We start from the raw sequence: 16,439 nt of genomic DNA, 5'->3' as shown, positions 1-16,439 counted from the left end.
GATATTAACACCACACTGGGGAAAATACAATTCTTTTAAAAGAACAATTTTAAAACTGCTACAAATGCTTGCAACTGACAATTTATGCTATTCTGAATTATTGTTTTCTGAGTCTGTACTCTAAAAAGTTAAATCCTGCTAGACATTCTAAGCTCACTCCAAAACATTTTTCTTCTTTGAAAATTATTCCTGTATCTAGGATCTAAAGCAAAGCAAACTGAGTGTGCTGCTCATGAGGAAATGCCAAACGAAATGAGTAAATGTGCCTTTTAAAAAACCTAACTGAAACCATTACTAATTATGATTATCACGATAATTTTAGTTCACTCATTATTTCTACCAAAATAAGTGCAAAAAATAAGGAGAACATGTTTATTTTTCTACAAAATATACAATATACATCACGGGCACCTACCACCAATTCCTGTGGTTTGCATCGCAATGAATGGGAGTAGCATAGGAAAATCAGGCAGTTCTTCAGCATCTCCAATGCATTTTTCAAAAAGTGATTTTTGTTCTGAAAGGTTCCTTGGCAATTTTCTCTATTTTCCCACTGGAAAAGATGCTTCACGTCCCATATACAAATTAATATTTAAGAAACTGTGTTGTAAAACGTTTTGTTCATGGTTCTTTAAAGGGCCTGACCTAAAGAGCACATTTAAGTGCACCACAGTGGTTTCCACATGAGTGATAGGAGTTGTTTTGTTTTTGCACACCTCTTCACCTTGCACTGGAAGTTGCTTCAGGTTTTCTCACTTTGAGGGAATTCTTCAGGAAAGGGGGAAACTCAGAAGTCCAGCTGGGTACAGAGACCCCAAGCAACTGTTTAAGCTGGAATAAGCTCTGTATCATTCTACTAGAGTTATAAATCAAATATTCTAGACAGTGTAGTGGTAATATACAGAACATTAAAAGGGACAGTATTTAGCACTATCATATATTATAAGAACCCGAGGGGCTAATATTGCTTGCCATTGTTATCATTACTCTAAAAGTGAACATTTTCTCTTCGGAAAGCTGTAGCAATAGTGCAGACAATATCCTCACAAATTAAAACATTCTTGATTTATCAGTGAGATACAGCGATGGGCCCATCGTGGAACTGCCAAGTGGAAATCCACCTCATGTAAGCCACTGCTCTTTTTCTTTGCTGTATTTTTCAGACCACTTACGAGTGAGCTCCAGATAAATATTTGGCTTATGTGGCTGATAGTCGAGGTAAATTGCCTTTCCAGTCCTCTTTGGAATGGCCTTTTCAATCTGAGTTCCTTCATGCCATTCATTGAAAGAGGTGATAGAGATTATTTCAGGGCGTACCAGAAGCGCAGCGCTGAACGCAGTCTCATAGTATTTGCCATTGACACGGTTCCGTGTGTTGTGGCTGTTCCATGGTCGAATGCTGGTGTCTACATAGCCTGGGCCCACGCTTGGAATAAACATCAAGTTTTTCGTGTCACAAAAGGCTTTCAAACTTGGCCAGTTGTGATGGCTTGAGCCGTAGGAGAAGCCGTTGGTGGCAAAATATGTATAAATTCCGTCAAAGCCACTTCTATGGATTTCGTGCTTGTGTTTTTCTTCCACAAGAAGGGCAATGAATAAGCTATCATAGGGTGTATTGCGTATACTCTGGGATCCAGAGACAGTAAGCAGATTTGCCCACATTTCAGGGATTGTTATGTAAGAATCGTAGACATAAAACATGGGAAGGGTTCTACCTGTGCTGACTTTGTGTCTGTAAAAGGCTGGATGGGCTCCATATCTAGAAAGGAAAGAAAGTAACCAATATAAAGTAAATAGCCTTCATTTTTGTGTCATTGGGTGTTAAGCAGTGTGGCATCAAATGTGGCATCTCAATAAAGATGACAAAACTAGCAGTTGAACCAAATCTCTTTGACTTGGACAGGCAGAGAAAATTCAGGTGATTTGAACAAGAAGCAGAGCTATTTGTGTGGATTAAGAATGTTAATTGATAGTGTGCTGCACAATGAAACAAAATCACATGAAAAACACTGGACAGAGTTAAGTCATAACATCAACATTCAAATACTTGAGGAAGTGCTTACTTGTCTATGATATACTTGATGTTGCTGTACATACTGCGATCGTCTCTATCTTTGTATGGCTCAATATGGAAAGTGACCTAAAAAAAATTGAAATATTAGATAGGTATTTTTAAATAACTGAATAATCTCAACATAGTGAAGGTCAAATACTTCTATTTATGAAGTTCAAAGGTGAGTGTGTATCACCAGTCAAAACATTACTGTCTATGAACAGAAGGGAGGTATCAGCAGGCTTAGGGGAATACCAAGGTTTGCAGAAGTTATTCTTGAAATCTCCATTTTGAGCCTAAATATTCTGAGTTTGAGCCACAGTTGCACAAGCAAAAGCTGTAAGGTTTTCCTGCCTTCTCCTCCCAAGTGTAGAACCCCCTGAGGATCAGAAGAGTGCAGGAAAACATTGAAGGCTGTTTCCATCAAAAGCTTGCACAAGCCACCCACTCCAGAGGTAGTTCTTTGAAACAGCTGAACCACATATAACACAATTATGCATGACAATGCAATTAGCTGGCAGTTACAGAGATACCAGTTGTGATAAAGTCACTTTAGACAAACTGTGATAAATATAACTTCCAGTCCTATCACTAGGTTGTGGTATTCATTTGGAAACCAAATGAATTAAGAATAGACAATTGGAATTTGGTCAAGATTTGTATCCAAGATTATGAAGTAAGGAGATAAAATGTGCAGCCTGCACAAACCCTTTGGGAACTGTATTTGTTTCAGATGCTGTTTTACTTTAAAGTGCATCATGAGACAGAAACCTAGCAAGGGCAATGTGAGCAAGAATAAAAACTCCAAGCAATTCACCCCGGGAGAGTTATGAACTTAAACAAGGAGCAAAATGTGTTAGTGCAACATAGCACTATTATAATTCATAATTCAACAGAATAATGTAAAGCCAATAGAAGTGCATGCAAAGTAACTCAAAGATACTCCTACACAACAACCACAACAAAAATGTAACTGTGATTAATATAAATTGCATTTCCAACAGGTGTGGGGAACCTTTGACCCTCCAAATGTTACTATTATTTATAAAATTTCTATACCGCCATTCATCTGAAGATCACAATAAAAAAACAACCCAAAATACACACTATAGTAACAAACAAAGCAAACAAATAAAAACAATAACTCTAATCATCCTGGCCTATGGTTGTAATTCAGCAACATCTGGAAGGCTAAAAGTTCCCCACATCTGAGGTAGAAGTACCAACCACAGAGTTGCTTCTGTGGTATTGTAAGCCTAGCAAGAAATATACAGAAAAATGGCTGTACCTCATTCGCCAGGCACTAAAAGCACAATCCTATGTGTTTTTCCAGAAGAACCCAGTGCAAAATTGTATGCGATTTGTGCACTGGATTCAGTGGAAGTGACTCACAGGTTAGTGTGCATAGATTGTAGCCTATGAATTCAGTGGCACTTCAGAGTAGACATGTATACACAGCAAGTTGTTCTTTAGATACAAAAAGATTCTGTAGCTAAACTGGATACACAACACTAGGCTGTTTCATAGTTCTATCAATGTAGCATTTCACCAAACATTTCTTAGCTTGGAATTCCCAAGCTGTGGTCTGTGAACCACTAGTGGCCTGCAAGCTTTGTTTATGTGGTCTGTGGAATGTCCACATTAAATATTCATATTTATTTACCATTGTATTTTATTGCTTCTTTTCCTTCTTATACAGTGGTACCTCGGTTTAAGTACACAATTGATTCCAGAAGTCTGTACTTAACCTGAAGCATACTTAATCTGAAGCGAAATTTCCCATTGAAAGTAATGGAAAGTGGATTAATCCGTTCCAGGTGGTCCATGGAGTACTTAAACTGAAAGTACTCAAACCGAAGCATACTTAAACCGAGGTACGACTGTATCCCAATTGTAATATAATACAATATAAGAAATAAGAGGAGCAATGAAAACACGATTAAAAATCATACAGCATCCAGCACAGCACATTCCAATTGCTATAACACTCAGGGGAAAAAATCATTAAGTGGTCTGTCAAGACCATCAACAATTTTTGATTGGTTCATTGGTGGGGAGGGAGTTTGGGCAGCTGCACCTTAGCTGCAATGAAATTACATGCAATTAACTCAAATCCTTAAACTCTGATAGGACAACTGTGCAGAGAGTCTAACTTTAGAACAATCAGACCATGATATCTATGACTTTGGCAAGTCTAAAACTTCAAATATTGTACCTTTAATTTGTACTTATGTGCAATATCCAAAATTGTTGCTACCAGGGCATCAACAGGTTCTCCATTTTCATCACCCATTCCAGGTGGGTACCAAGAAAGGGCCAATACCCCTAAGGAACAAAATATGCATTTTACCTATGGTGATGTTTAACCAATTTGCATTGAATGTATTTTTTAAAAAAGCAATTTAGCAAACAAAGCATGTACAACTACTTTGAGATTTCAGTATCGAACATTTCAACACATAAGCCATTAAAATTGGGTTTCTTTAGCTACCTTCAAGTATCTCCAAGTCACCAATTAAATCACTACTAGCTTTATTGTTTGTTTGGTTGATTTTTAAGAATGGCTTCTTATCATCAACCTTGGGCAAAAAATAATCCTTACACTACCAGGTGGTGGAACAGGGTAGGTCTATACCCTTTTCATGCCTAATGGTTGGAATGGAACCTTAGCACAGAGAGGAAAACAGCCTGTGGGGACAATATGGCTCCTTTAAAGTGGAACCTCATGTTATGTACTATCCCCCTGGCGAACACTGTGGGTTATGAGCTCCGCTAACCCGGAAGTAGATGCTCCTGGTTGCAACCTTTGCCCCAAGATGCGAGCGGAAGTCGCACAGCAGCTGTGGGAGCCTTCATTACCGAAAGCGCGCCTCATGTTATGAGCGGTTTCGGGTTACAAACAGACCTCCGGAACAGATTAAGTTTGTAACCGGAGTTACCACTGTATATGATTCCAACTCATATCTTGGCTAGTAAGGTATGAATCATGCAACAATCACCTCTGTGTGTATCTGTCTCTAAGGACAGAAATCAAGGGAATGCTGATGGAGAGGATATGCATAGGTCATATTTAATTGTTTTGAGAATGAGAGGCAAGGCAAAGCAAAGTATTAAAAAATGTCTTGTGTTTGCAGGAATAGGGGAAGTGCAACTGTATCTGTTAAACAGCCTTAAAATTGTGTTTAATGAGTTCAGTAAACATCATTAAAAATGTTTGGGGAGGTGGACAGTGGATGGGATGTTGCCAAGCAGACCGAGGACAGAAGCTGAGCTCTGCAAAAGTACCAGCATTAGCCATTGAATACACGGTTGAAGTGGTTTCATTTTTCAGCTGCTCTGCCCATGTGCCTCTATAATCAGGTGGCCTTCTAAGGGAGTGACTGAACAAACCAGGATGCCCAAGTTGGGATGCAGTAAGAAACCAGTTAGTGCAAACTGTAGCTGAAAAGCCAGCTTCAAACTGTGCTTATGGATCCTTCTTTGTCAACTCACAAAATCCATGATTAGTGAGTAAATTTCAGTAGAGATGTACAAGCAAGCCATAGTTTAGCTAAACAGAACAGTCCACAAGTCTGGTAGAAGAGGATAGTCCATGTAGTTACCTTCCAAGTTGCTGGTTTCAAGATATTTTTACTCACTCCCTGACAAAAGACATTTGTGATTCATCCCAATTGTCATATGTCATGGAGAACACAGTTGATAATGGGGAAATTACATAAGACTTTCTCACAGTTCAGTTTCAGTACACAGAAGGGGGAAAGTGACTTATAACACCAAAGCTATGAATTCAAAAAGCTTAATGTCAAACAGAAAAATAAAATACCATTTACCAATGGAAGCTGAGCTCATCTGCTTCATGTGCTCTTCTATGACAGAAGGGTCTTTGGAGCTGTAAGGTCCAAGTTCGGGATAGAAGCTGGAGCCAATATCCTCCGGAGGACTGTGCCTTCCTTTTGGATAATCACTTGCAATTTTGGGGTCCCAGTGTGTTAACAACGGGTGGTTCCAGTGAATATATTTCCCATCAAACTGTGGTGTCCCATACCAGCTGTAGTAAAACACATGAAAGTTGTAATTTGGGGAAGGCATATGTTCTTCTAGTTTCGTTACAGAAATGGTGGGTTTTTTAAAGTTCACTGTTAAAGGGTGCACATTTTTGGTGCGCGTGAAACTTTCTTCCTTAGCTCCGCTCTGCACGTTGAACTTATTTCTTAAATGTGTTGTTCGTTGCTGAAAATCTGGTAACAGGCCAAGGCCAAATGGATCTCCAAACCCAGCTCTTTCAGGTCTCAAAGTTTTCAAGGCCATCATTATGGAGCATATGAATAAAATAAAGAGCACCAGAATGATGCATGTTCTCCTGCGAAATCTTGCCATGATGTCATCGTAGTTCAAGGCACACGTAGGCGGCTTCTAGCTGCCAACAATTTAGAAAGCATAATGTTAGGGTTTGAAATGTTGCAAGCAATTTTTTATAAACGATTGAACATTTGTAAAGCACCCTAAAAATGTCTAAGCACTGTATGGACCTTAAACAGCAGTCCCTTCCTGCAGACTCAACATATGAGAGACAAAAACATGAATTAAAAAAGGTTAAGAATAGAAAAAGAAAGCAAACTCTTGAGTAGCTGCTCCTTCATTGGCCAATGGAAAGGGCCAAATTTGGGTCCCCCTTACCATGATGTTTTTCTTTGGTCTCCTGGACAGACTAACATTTCCAGCAGGAAATAATATCCTGAAAGCTGTTCCTCTGGCCTATGGATGAGTCCACTAGGCCTCTCCTTTGTCTTGTTTTCTTTAGGCAGGCTTTGGCCCATAAGCTAGTTTGTAAATATGTTTACATATTTTCCCCCATTTGCCTCTTGCAAACACTCAACACTTAGGTGTGGCTCTCAGAAGGGTTCCTCAGAAGGGAATGCAATCTATGGGGTGAAAAAAGTTTGCCCATCCTTGGATTACAGCTTTACTTCAGTCACCCAATGACATCAGCCTTTCTGACATAAGGAAGAATAGCCTTATGTCAGCTTAGTACAGAATTTTGATTTTCACTTAAAATGTAGATACAACAACGAATCTTCATTCAATTCAATTTAATAAACATGCTGCAGTTGTTATTGGATTTATCTATTTGGCAACAAATAACTCGGGAGTTAACAGTACTTTTTAAAACATTATTGTTCTCTTATTGTGTTGTGTAGCATTTAATTTTGTATTTGTATTGTGATGCTTATGCTTTTCATTTTTGAAAAAAATATGTCCCTTGCTAAAGCTATAACAAATAAACTGTGAGGTGAAAGAAAAAGAACAACTGCAGGGATGAAACTTGATGGACGGAATGTTGAGATAAGAATGAGAGGGAACAATAAATTCTCCGTGCAGAATAAGAAGCGTCACAAATGTTAGGCTGACTTCTAAATATAGTCATTATCATCCAGGACATGAGATAGCTTGTCACAAAGACACAAGACACAGAGAAGCACAAGACACAAGCAATTTATCACTGGCAAGTCCACCTATTGTCTACCAAAACCCAAGAGAAACCTGGTTAAGTTGGGGGGGGGAGAGAGAGAATGTTCTCTACCTGTGTAAACATTCCAAGCTTTCAAGCATAACAGAGGCAAGGAATGAAACTTGATGTGCATGTTCAGTGTACAATTACACATTTCATGTTCAAACTCTAGCCCCTACACCCATTTTCAGGAAGGTCACAAGACTCCTACACAGTTCCATTCTGAGAAAATGAGATACTTAAAATAAAAGAAGTGTCACACCTTTTCTCCTTAGTGTAATTTCACATTAGAAATACAATTTTCTCTCTCCTTTGAGTACCAGTTTCCAATAGTTTAAGTTGTGTTATTATTATTGGGAAATAGGGTTGATCTAGACAAGGTTCAGACATAAAGAGATCTTGTTTTAGAAGAAAATAAATGCAATGAGAAGATTTATCCTCAACATTAATCAAATAGACAATGTTCTACAGTATATTAACATACAGTGGTACCTCGGGTTAAGAACTTAATTAGTTCTGGAGGTCCGTTCTTAACCTGAAACTGTTCTTAACCTGAGGTACTTTAGCTAATGGGGCCTCCTACTGCTGCCATCGTGCGATTTCTGTTCTCATCCTGAAGCAAGGCTCTTAACCCGAGGTACTATTTCTGGGTTAGCAGAGTCTGTAACCTGAAGCGTCTGTAACTTGAAGTGTCTGTAACCCAAGGAACCACTATATATTATAGGAGCACAGGAGGTTCTTTCATTGTAAGCCTCAAAATTCTGTAGCTTATAAAAATGCCATCTGTTGAGCTAATAACTTGGCTTATGTTGTCTAGGCTGAAGAGGTCTATGAAAGTGCCAAATTTCTAACCGACCTGAAAAAGGTTGCCACAGATAATAGAGTAGGTTGAGGTGCTGAAAATTTACACTTTGCCCCCTCCCCTGCTCTTTAGAAACATAGGAAGTTGCCTTATACTGAGCCAAACCCACTGGTCTATTCAACTCATTATTGTCTGGACTGACCGACAGGGACTCTCCAATGTTTTCAGTCTCTCCCAGCCCTAACTGGAGATGCCGTCAAGGATTGAACCTGAGGCCTTTTGCATGCAAGGCACTGAGTTGTGGCCCTCTGTAAGACCACATATCGTATAACTGATTTTAATACAGAGTTTTTACATTTTTGTAATCAGCGCTGAGACTTTATTTTGAAGGTCAACTAAGAAATCTAATAAATAATGATTCTTTCCAATTTTGGTGAAAATTGCTGATCTACTTCATTCAGGCTTCTTGTGGAGCCCTCACTTCCACTGGCTTGGTGAAGTTCTGAAAAGCTACTCAAAAGTTATTAAGATTTCATCTCTCATTAAAGTCCATGGTAAACAAGCACAGGCACAGGGCTTATGTTCCACATCATCACATGCATTGGGCAGAGCATGCATAAGCCTGCCCTATTCTGCCCTGCCCTGCCCCATCCCTCAGTGAACCCACTTCCACACACTCCACCCCACACTGAAATTGCCCCACATATCCTTTGCTTCACACTTAAAGCACCACCACAGAAACAGACACTGAATTCCACACACAACCTCGATACACACCCCAGACTGAACATTCCACCCCAGTACACAGAAGCATGTACACAGCTTGCCCCATACTTAAACCCACCCCTACCCCCTGCCTACCACCTAGTGTTGTTCTCATATTGGGAGAGAGGCAGGAGCGAAGTGAAAACTGAAGCAACAGCAAGTTAACTTTTGAGGTCTGAGGGAGTCAGTCTGCCAGGCAGCAAGATAACTGAGCAAGAGAGGGCAGGATGGTAAAGGGATATTACCACCCTGTGCATACTTACTCAGAAGCAAACCTATTCATCTGCTTATTTCTACACCACTACTAGCTTGTTTGTGTTTTGCTTTTACAGAATCATTTCCCACATTGAAAATACCACAGGGCTGCTACAGCAATTAACAGTTATGAAACCATTAGTTCTCTATTTAGCAGAACCCATTACGGTATTTCAATATATTTTCTTTTCATAAACTAAGAAATACGGTAATACAGAACCAGTACAATGTTGGGTATTTTTGCTGGCCCCAGGCACTCCATTCTCCCTTGCAGGATTGGGCCTGAAAGACCAAGGAAAAGTGGAGGTGCATGGAGGCAAAGTTGCCAGTAAGCACAGTCTGTGACATTGTACAACCTCCTTGCTGATCGCAGGGTATATTTCTTAAGGTTTCATCAGCCTTAACTTCAAATATCATGTGTTTGTGGAGTTTGAATCAACACGAGAAAGCCTTAACTCGTATTTTAAAACAGGCATGTTTTTTGCTCGTTGAATATTTAGCACACACTATCATCTGTGAATATAATAGTTTGTACCGTGTTTCTCATATTATAAGACATGTCTTATATTTATTTTTTCCTCAAAAAAACACACTATGGCTTATTTTCAAGGGATGTCTTATTTTTTTCCTCCTCCTCCTGCCGCGGCCGGCATTGCTGCTGTGCCTATCACTATGTCTTATTTTCGGGGTATGGCTTATATTCCTTGAATGCTTAAAAATCCTGCTATGTCTTATTTTATGGGTATGTCTTAAAATATGAGAAACAGGGTATATACATTATTTGTTTGCAGTTTTGTGCTGAGCTTATATTAAAGCTGAGCTTTAATCTTATGAAATTAAAACTAAATAGCCATGACAGCCATTCCACACAATATCAGCTACTTTATCAGCTGAACCCACTTTTTATAATACTGTACTGTATACCGAGAGGCATTAAGGGTATAGTATACTAGTTGCTCTTCTGTTACATTAGTTATATCACAATGTAACACTTGGTTACATTACTGTAAGCCCTATTATAACAACTTTGCTTATATCTATTTAATCTAACAAAGTTGTAAAAGTTCTGATAACCGGGGGCAAAGTCACAGGCTGGCATGACATCTGTTAGAAACCGTTAACCCCTTCATCAACCTCTCTGAACGGCATGCAAACAGAGCCCTCTTTTGCAGGGGGAGGAAATGCACCCCGTGGTTTGCTTCTGCCAACCCTTGACCACTTCCACTCCAAACTGAGCTCAACGTTCTCAGGTCAGCCTGGGTGCTTACTGCAGCTTAGGAATTGGTGAGAGGCAAGGAATAACCCCTTGCAAAGCTCAGACCAAATATCTAGAAGAAATTAATTTCATCATTGCGAGTATGCGTGTATGTATGTGCACGCACAGGCGGAATGCATCTCTTGCCGACCCTAATTTTATTTTATTTTTGGTCCTCGCGACACACCTGCGAGGATGGCCTAATTACCACTTCACACCTGGGATTTGAGCGCGAGCCTCCCCAGCAACGGCTGCGCCCGCGCACGTATACAGGCGCCTTTCCTACCCAAGCGGGCAGGTAAGCCCCGCAAGCGCTACTTCACCTGCGCAGCCCCGCCGTGGCCAGGAACGGCTCTCGGCTGGGGCGCCTTCCGCCGACCACCTCGCCTCGGGACCCCCATTGCTCGACTCCCGCCCCCCTCTGAGAGTCACGTGAGGCGCCTCGGGCACGCGGGCAGCCTTTCACCTCAGAAGAGGCGCCCCGTTGGCCGCCTCCCCCCACCGCTCGGACCGCAGAGAAGACCCTCCCCCATTTTTGTCGCCGTCACAGCACAGAAGAGGAGCAGGCAGGGTGGAAGAAGGAGCCTCCTCCTCCTCCGCAGCTGCCTTCCTTCCCTCTCTCGCCGCCTCTGACTTACCCCGAGTTCAGAGCCAGAATCCGCAGGGACTGGAAGATCAAGGATCCTGCATTGATACTGGGGACGGCGAAGGGGTTGAAATAGAGTTGAAAGCGGGGCCAAAGGCTAACCAGCCTCTTTTCAGGTCTAGCTCCCCCTAGATGTAGATGAGCTCTCACGCGCCCTCTCCGCCGAGCATGCGTGGTAGCAGAGGGAGAAGCCGCCGCTTGCCCTTAAGTTCGCGGGAAGAGCTAAATAGTAACTGTTGTCGTTTTTAATCAAGTGCCTCCTCTCTGCTGCGCAGCCTAACTATGCCACCCTCCCCCCGCCCCCGCCCCTCGGAGAGTGCTGTGCGGCACGGCGCGCATGCGTACTGCGCTCAACCTCCGATGGAACGTTTTCCCTTAACGGGGAATTTTGTTTTCCTCCCCTGTCTAACCTTCCGCGCCCGCTTGCTGTGGGGCTACCCTCTGTGCAAGAAGTTTAAACCCAGAGTGGGACTTAATCTCCAGCTTGACATCCCAGTCCTATCCTCCACACAAGAAAATAAAAGTATGAATGCAGATCCTTTTCGTTCTCCTGTTCCATTGCAATCTCACTTCAGGTTGAGAGTGTTATTAACACTCGCCGCTTATATATAGAAGTGGCGAAAGGCATCCATTCAGCAATGTAAACGGTACAGAGCAACTTCTACCTTTGCCCTGTAGGGGAGACTGCATGGGAACTGGAGGAGTCCCCCCTCTCCATCTACCGTAGAAAGGCCACTGACCCCCCTCGTGTCTTCTGGCTCTTGGCTGCTTGGGGAGTGGAACTTGTGCAACACAGAGAAGCCTTTGGCTGCTCCTACTTCCCCTTTCTTGCTTTCATTTTCAGGGGACTGCAAAAGGGTGGATTGGGCCCCTGGCACTGCCATGAGAGAAGCCTTTGACTGCTCAGTTGCCTGACTCCAGGGCCAGTCCTATCATTAGGCAGAGATGGGGGCGACAGTCTTGAGCGTATCTCCTAAGCTAGCCAGCTTTCCTCAGGCGCTGTGGCAGGCACTGTCCATTGCTAGTGTGGAAGTGAGAATAAATTTGCTATCTGGTCGGTTTTAGTGAATGGAGCCTGAGGGCTGCCGTGCTGTCCTTCGCCTCAGGCAGCAAAATACATTCCAAGCCATCCCTGCCTCTCTCAGGTTGGCGTAGCATCGTGGAAGAGCAGCCACATCTGCCAGGCTCACCTGCACTCTCCATTTGGGTGGCACTTTGATGGGAATGCCTTTCTACAGACAGCCTCCTCTAATGCACCACCTAGAGAGAAAAATAAGAGTTCTACCCAATACTGCCCCATCTGCCTGCTCCCTCTCACTGGGAAATGTGGTGGCAAGGATTAGTTACATACCACACATTTAAAGCACATGGCTCCCCCCCCCATTGTCAAATTGAAAAGCATTGAAGGTATTCAATTATCTGAGGTTCTGATATCCTAAATAAAGATCAACAAATTTGGCTCCCCCCTGCCCCGCCCCCCAAATCCCTGGCTACACCCATGCCTGTACCTTTTGAATACATTACTGCTCTTTTGCAGGTTAACCAAGCTGTTTTAATTGTAAAAGTAGAACTACCATAAATGTGTATTCAGCAGCTGGCCTGACCAGGATGCCCTCTTGCAAGACTTTGATGAGATCTAGCAAGATCTAGTAGGAAACCAGCACCTATCCAGACACCACTTATGTGGCAGAGGTGGGGGCGTGGCAGAAGGCGCCCATGAGGGTACTGCCTGGGGGCTTCTGCTGCCTGAGGCAGCTGTACTTCATGCCACTTCACGGGTAGACTGGAGCTGTGTGTGTCTCAAAGCCAGGAAAGCTGAGATCCATGGGTATATGTTTACATATGCGCATAAACCTTTTGTGATCTACCAAGCTTGCACAAAAGAGCAGTCCAAAATGAAAATAAGTGATGCCTCACTCCAAACTAGGTAAGGAACTGGCTGACTGTTGCTTCATTTCAGGATGCAGGCCTGGCCAGGATGGCTTTCCTGTTATAGCTTCTGGGGTTGACAAGGCATGTGACCCTCACCTGTTCTGAGTCTACTCAAGCTGAGGAATTACACAACTCCTTTTCTGAGCTAATGAGCCCCACCTGGGCTGTGGGTCCTTGCCTGCCTTCACTCAGAACTGAGAGCTGTAAGTTTTGGTATCCTGAGGTCAGAAGCAGTACGTCCCATTTTGCCAGTTGAGGCAAAACAGGAAGTCTCACCCTGCTCTGCCACATCACACCACCTTCACCACCAGTGGGACACTCATCACCACTGCCACACCTGCTAGTGGCAGTGCAGCTGTACCACAAGCTGTATCACCTCTGCCGCTAGTGGAGAAGCAGTGTTGGCAATGGTCCCCGAAAGAGCTTGCAAGATATCTCCCAAATCTCAAGAGATCTTTTGCTCTCCTTGACATCTTGCAAGTCTTTGCGGAGATCTCGCAAGATCTTGCAGGAGGCACACACCTTTATTTTTTTTAATAAAAAAAATTACAAGTTTCTTAATCTACCAGATTTGCACAAAACAGCAGCTGTGTTTGTGTGTGTTGCCTCAAGCCAGGAAAGCTGAGATCTATGGGTGTTTGTCTACATGTGCACATACACCTTTTGTGATCTACCATGGTTGCACAAAAGAGCAGTCCCAAAATAAAAATAAGCAATACTTCACTCCACTCCAAACTAGGTAAGGATTTGGAGTTGTTCACATGAAAGGCTGTTTGTGGCTTCATGCCCCTTCCTTTCCTTTCCATCTCTTGTACCCATGGGCATAGAGAAGGGGGCGAGCTAGGTGGTTGTATCTGAGGGTGTGCTGCAGCTTTTTGCCCGCAATGTCCTATTTATTGGGTATTGTACCTGTGATTTCAACTTTGAATTTCTGAAAAAAGCTCCCCCCCCCCAAGAATTCTGAGAACTATAGTTTGCTATGGGCACTGGGAATTTTAGCTCTGTGAGGGGTGAACTACAGTCCCCAGGATTCTTTGAGGAAAGTCATGGTCTTTAAGTGCCCTGCTTCAACAGTTTAAATTAAGATTTTAAATATTTTTATTGTGTTTTTTAAGGGCTTGTTTTATTGCACAGTTTTATTGGTGGGGCTTGATTTAATGTTTTGATGAAATTGTTTTAATATGCCTTTTAATCATAGGTGTTTATACTGTTTGTAACTGGTTTTATACTGCAAGCCACTTAGAAGCCACCTTGAAAAGCCAATTAAGCAGTATATAAAATAATAAGTGATAATGCACTGCCACAAGGGGAAATGTAGATGAGAAATGAGAGAGACGCCTGCTTCTTCCATGATCAGTATTCTCCACTGCACCACCCATAGAGCAAACAGAGAGGGCTGGATGTTATTTCTCTCTAGGCAGCACTATGAGCTCAATCCTCTCTTCAGTAGTTCCCAGGGAAGATGAGGAGAGAGAGGAGCAGCTACTGCTTTTCCTTGCTTGTAGAAGAATTACAAGGACACACTGGAAAGTTACAGGTAGGTAGCCGTGTTGGTCTGCCGTAGTCGAAACAAAATAAAAAAAACACCGGAAAGAATGGGTTTGTCTTAGCTTGGGGGGTCCTCCCAGTTCCCTGCTGCTACTGATGGGAAGAAAGGATTGGTTGCCCATTAGTAACCAGTCATTACTAATTAATCACCTCTACTTATCAAGAACAGTGGCTGTTCAGCTACTTTTCTTTCAAAAGAGAAGCTGCACCGAACTTGTGGAAATGCACCTATGCATATCTGCTAAAGATCCGCTGATTGCAAAACGCAGCCTGACCTGTGCCAGCACCTTGCACTGTTCCTGTAAGGGATTATTCAGTAGCAGATGGTGCAGTGGGATAGGGTGGGGTAGCAGTGCTCACCTGACTTCATGACAGCTAAGTTTCTGCTGTCTCCCAACAGGGAGAGGTGTGCCCCTGCTAGTGCATTTACACCACACACCTCCCTGCCACCTTGCTCCTCACCCCCCCTCAGTATACAGCAGTGACTCAGTAGTTGGGTGGTCAGGCAAGAACCACACTGCCACTACCACCACCACATTGTCCACAACTAGGGTAGTGAGCCTTTGTCTATTATCTTTGAGAATACTTAGAGAACAGGTGAAGTCCCTACAGACTGGAGGTGGGCAAATGTTGTCCCCATCTTCAAAACGGGGAGAAAGGAAGACCCAGGTAACTACCGACCAGTGAACTTGACATCAATACCAGGGAAGGTCCTCCTATACAGATAATTCAACATTCGGTCTGTGAGCATTTAGAAAAGGATGCTGTGATTACTAAGACCCAGTATGGGTTTCTCAAAAATAATTCATGCCAGATCAATCTGGTTTCTTTTCTTTCTTTCTTTGATGGAATTACAAACTCAGGAACATAAATAAAGTTAGGGGTTATTTATTTCTGCTGTAACTTACATGAGGAAGAGGCAGATGAAATGCATGGTACTGGCAAGAAAGAGATCCCGCGCACAAAAAATAAAAGAAATGACAAAACTTACCTAAACGCAATTAGTGTATATGTGAATTTCAATGACATATCAATTTACTTTTATGGTATTTCAATACTGCATAATCATCATTTTCTAATTGATTGAGTATTAACATCAAAGAGAATTAACTGAATGCTGTTTCATCACATTTTCAGAAGCCATCAAACATTTTCAATTACTGTTTCAAGCAATATGCATAAACAATCTTTTGCAAGAAATAAGGCACACTATTTATTTACATATTGAATAAGACAACATTAGAATGCAAATGACAGGAGCAGCCCTGCAGGTATACAAAGCCTCCTTCTGCCAATATATGAAAATCCAAGGGGCATGTTAAGTCATCTCCTTAGCCCCACTTCTGTTGGCCCCAAAGTCTCCACCCACTAACCCACATTGGCACTGTAAGTTAAACAGACAGTTCTTAACTGTGCTTCTATGTTGCTCAAGTTCTTTAGGCTGCTTATAATAAAGGTTAAAATTGTAAAAAGAAGAAGAGGAGGAGGAGAAAGAACGATACACCACACTATTTGCAAAGTACACAGGCAGAGTAAAACAGAAACATTTCTGAAAGGTCATGAAGCTGTGAAATCTGGTAGCCTCTAAACATAGCATCAAGTGAGTGCCACAGAATGGCATTCATCTGAAGGATACCACAGGCAGCCTCTGGCAGACTGTCTGTGCTCCTGCCA

General features: G+C 42.3%; 1 protein-coding gene across 2 annotated transcripts; it reads right to left on the bottom strand.

Moving 5' to 3' along the window:
- Positions 1-358: 358 nt before the first annotated feature.
- MANEA (mannosidase endo-alpha) lies at positions 359-11,583 on the bottom strand. 2 transcript variants are annotated; one of them, XM_035109364.3, is made up of 5 exons: positions 11,278-11,583; positions 5,884-6,466; positions 4,269-4,378; positions 2,064-2,140; positions 359-1,759 (listed from the first exon to the last, which is right to left on the bottom strand). In XM_035109364.3, exons 2-5 carry the CDS (start codon positions 6,428-6,430, stop codon positions 1,123-1,125), a joined length of 1,371 nt encoding a protein of 456 aa, XP_034965255.2. In that variant the 5' UTR covers positions 6,431-6,466; positions 11,278-11,583; the 3' UTR covers positions 359-1,122. The 2 variants fall into 2 exon arrangements, with proteins under 2 accessions (XP_034965255.2, XP_034965256.2); XM_035109365.3 differs by having other exon boundaries at positions 5,884-6,470; positions 11,278-11,415.
- Positions 11,584-16,439: the final 4,856 nt, after the last annotated feature.

This window comes from Zootoca vivipara, chromosome 3 (assembly GCF_965207765.1).
Source record: "Zootoca vivipara chromosome 3, rZooViv2.hap1.1, whole genome shotgun sequence".
NCBI classification, from domain to species: domain Eukaryota; kingdom Metazoa; phylum Chordata; class Lepidosauria; order Squamata; family Lacertidae; genus Zootoca; species Zootoca vivipara.
The sequence above is the reverse complement of the archived record's forward strand: the minus strand, read 5'-3'. Positions and strand labels throughout refer to the sequence as shown.

Excerpts from the sequence above, each read along its gene's own strand:
- MANEA (XM_035109364.3), bottom strand. The coding sequence starts at position 6,430 with ATGGCAAGATTTCGCAGGAGAACATGCATCATTCTGGTGCTCTTTATT. Across the intron at positions 4,379-5,883 it reads GATGAGCTCAGCTTCCATTG|GGGTATTGGCCCTTTCTTGG; the intron begins GTAAATGGTATT and ends TTTGTTCCTTAG. Across the intron at positions 1,760-2,063 it reads ATCAAGTATATCATAGACAA|ATATGGAGCCCATCCAGCCT; the intron begins GTAAGCACTTCC and ends TTTCCTTTCTAG.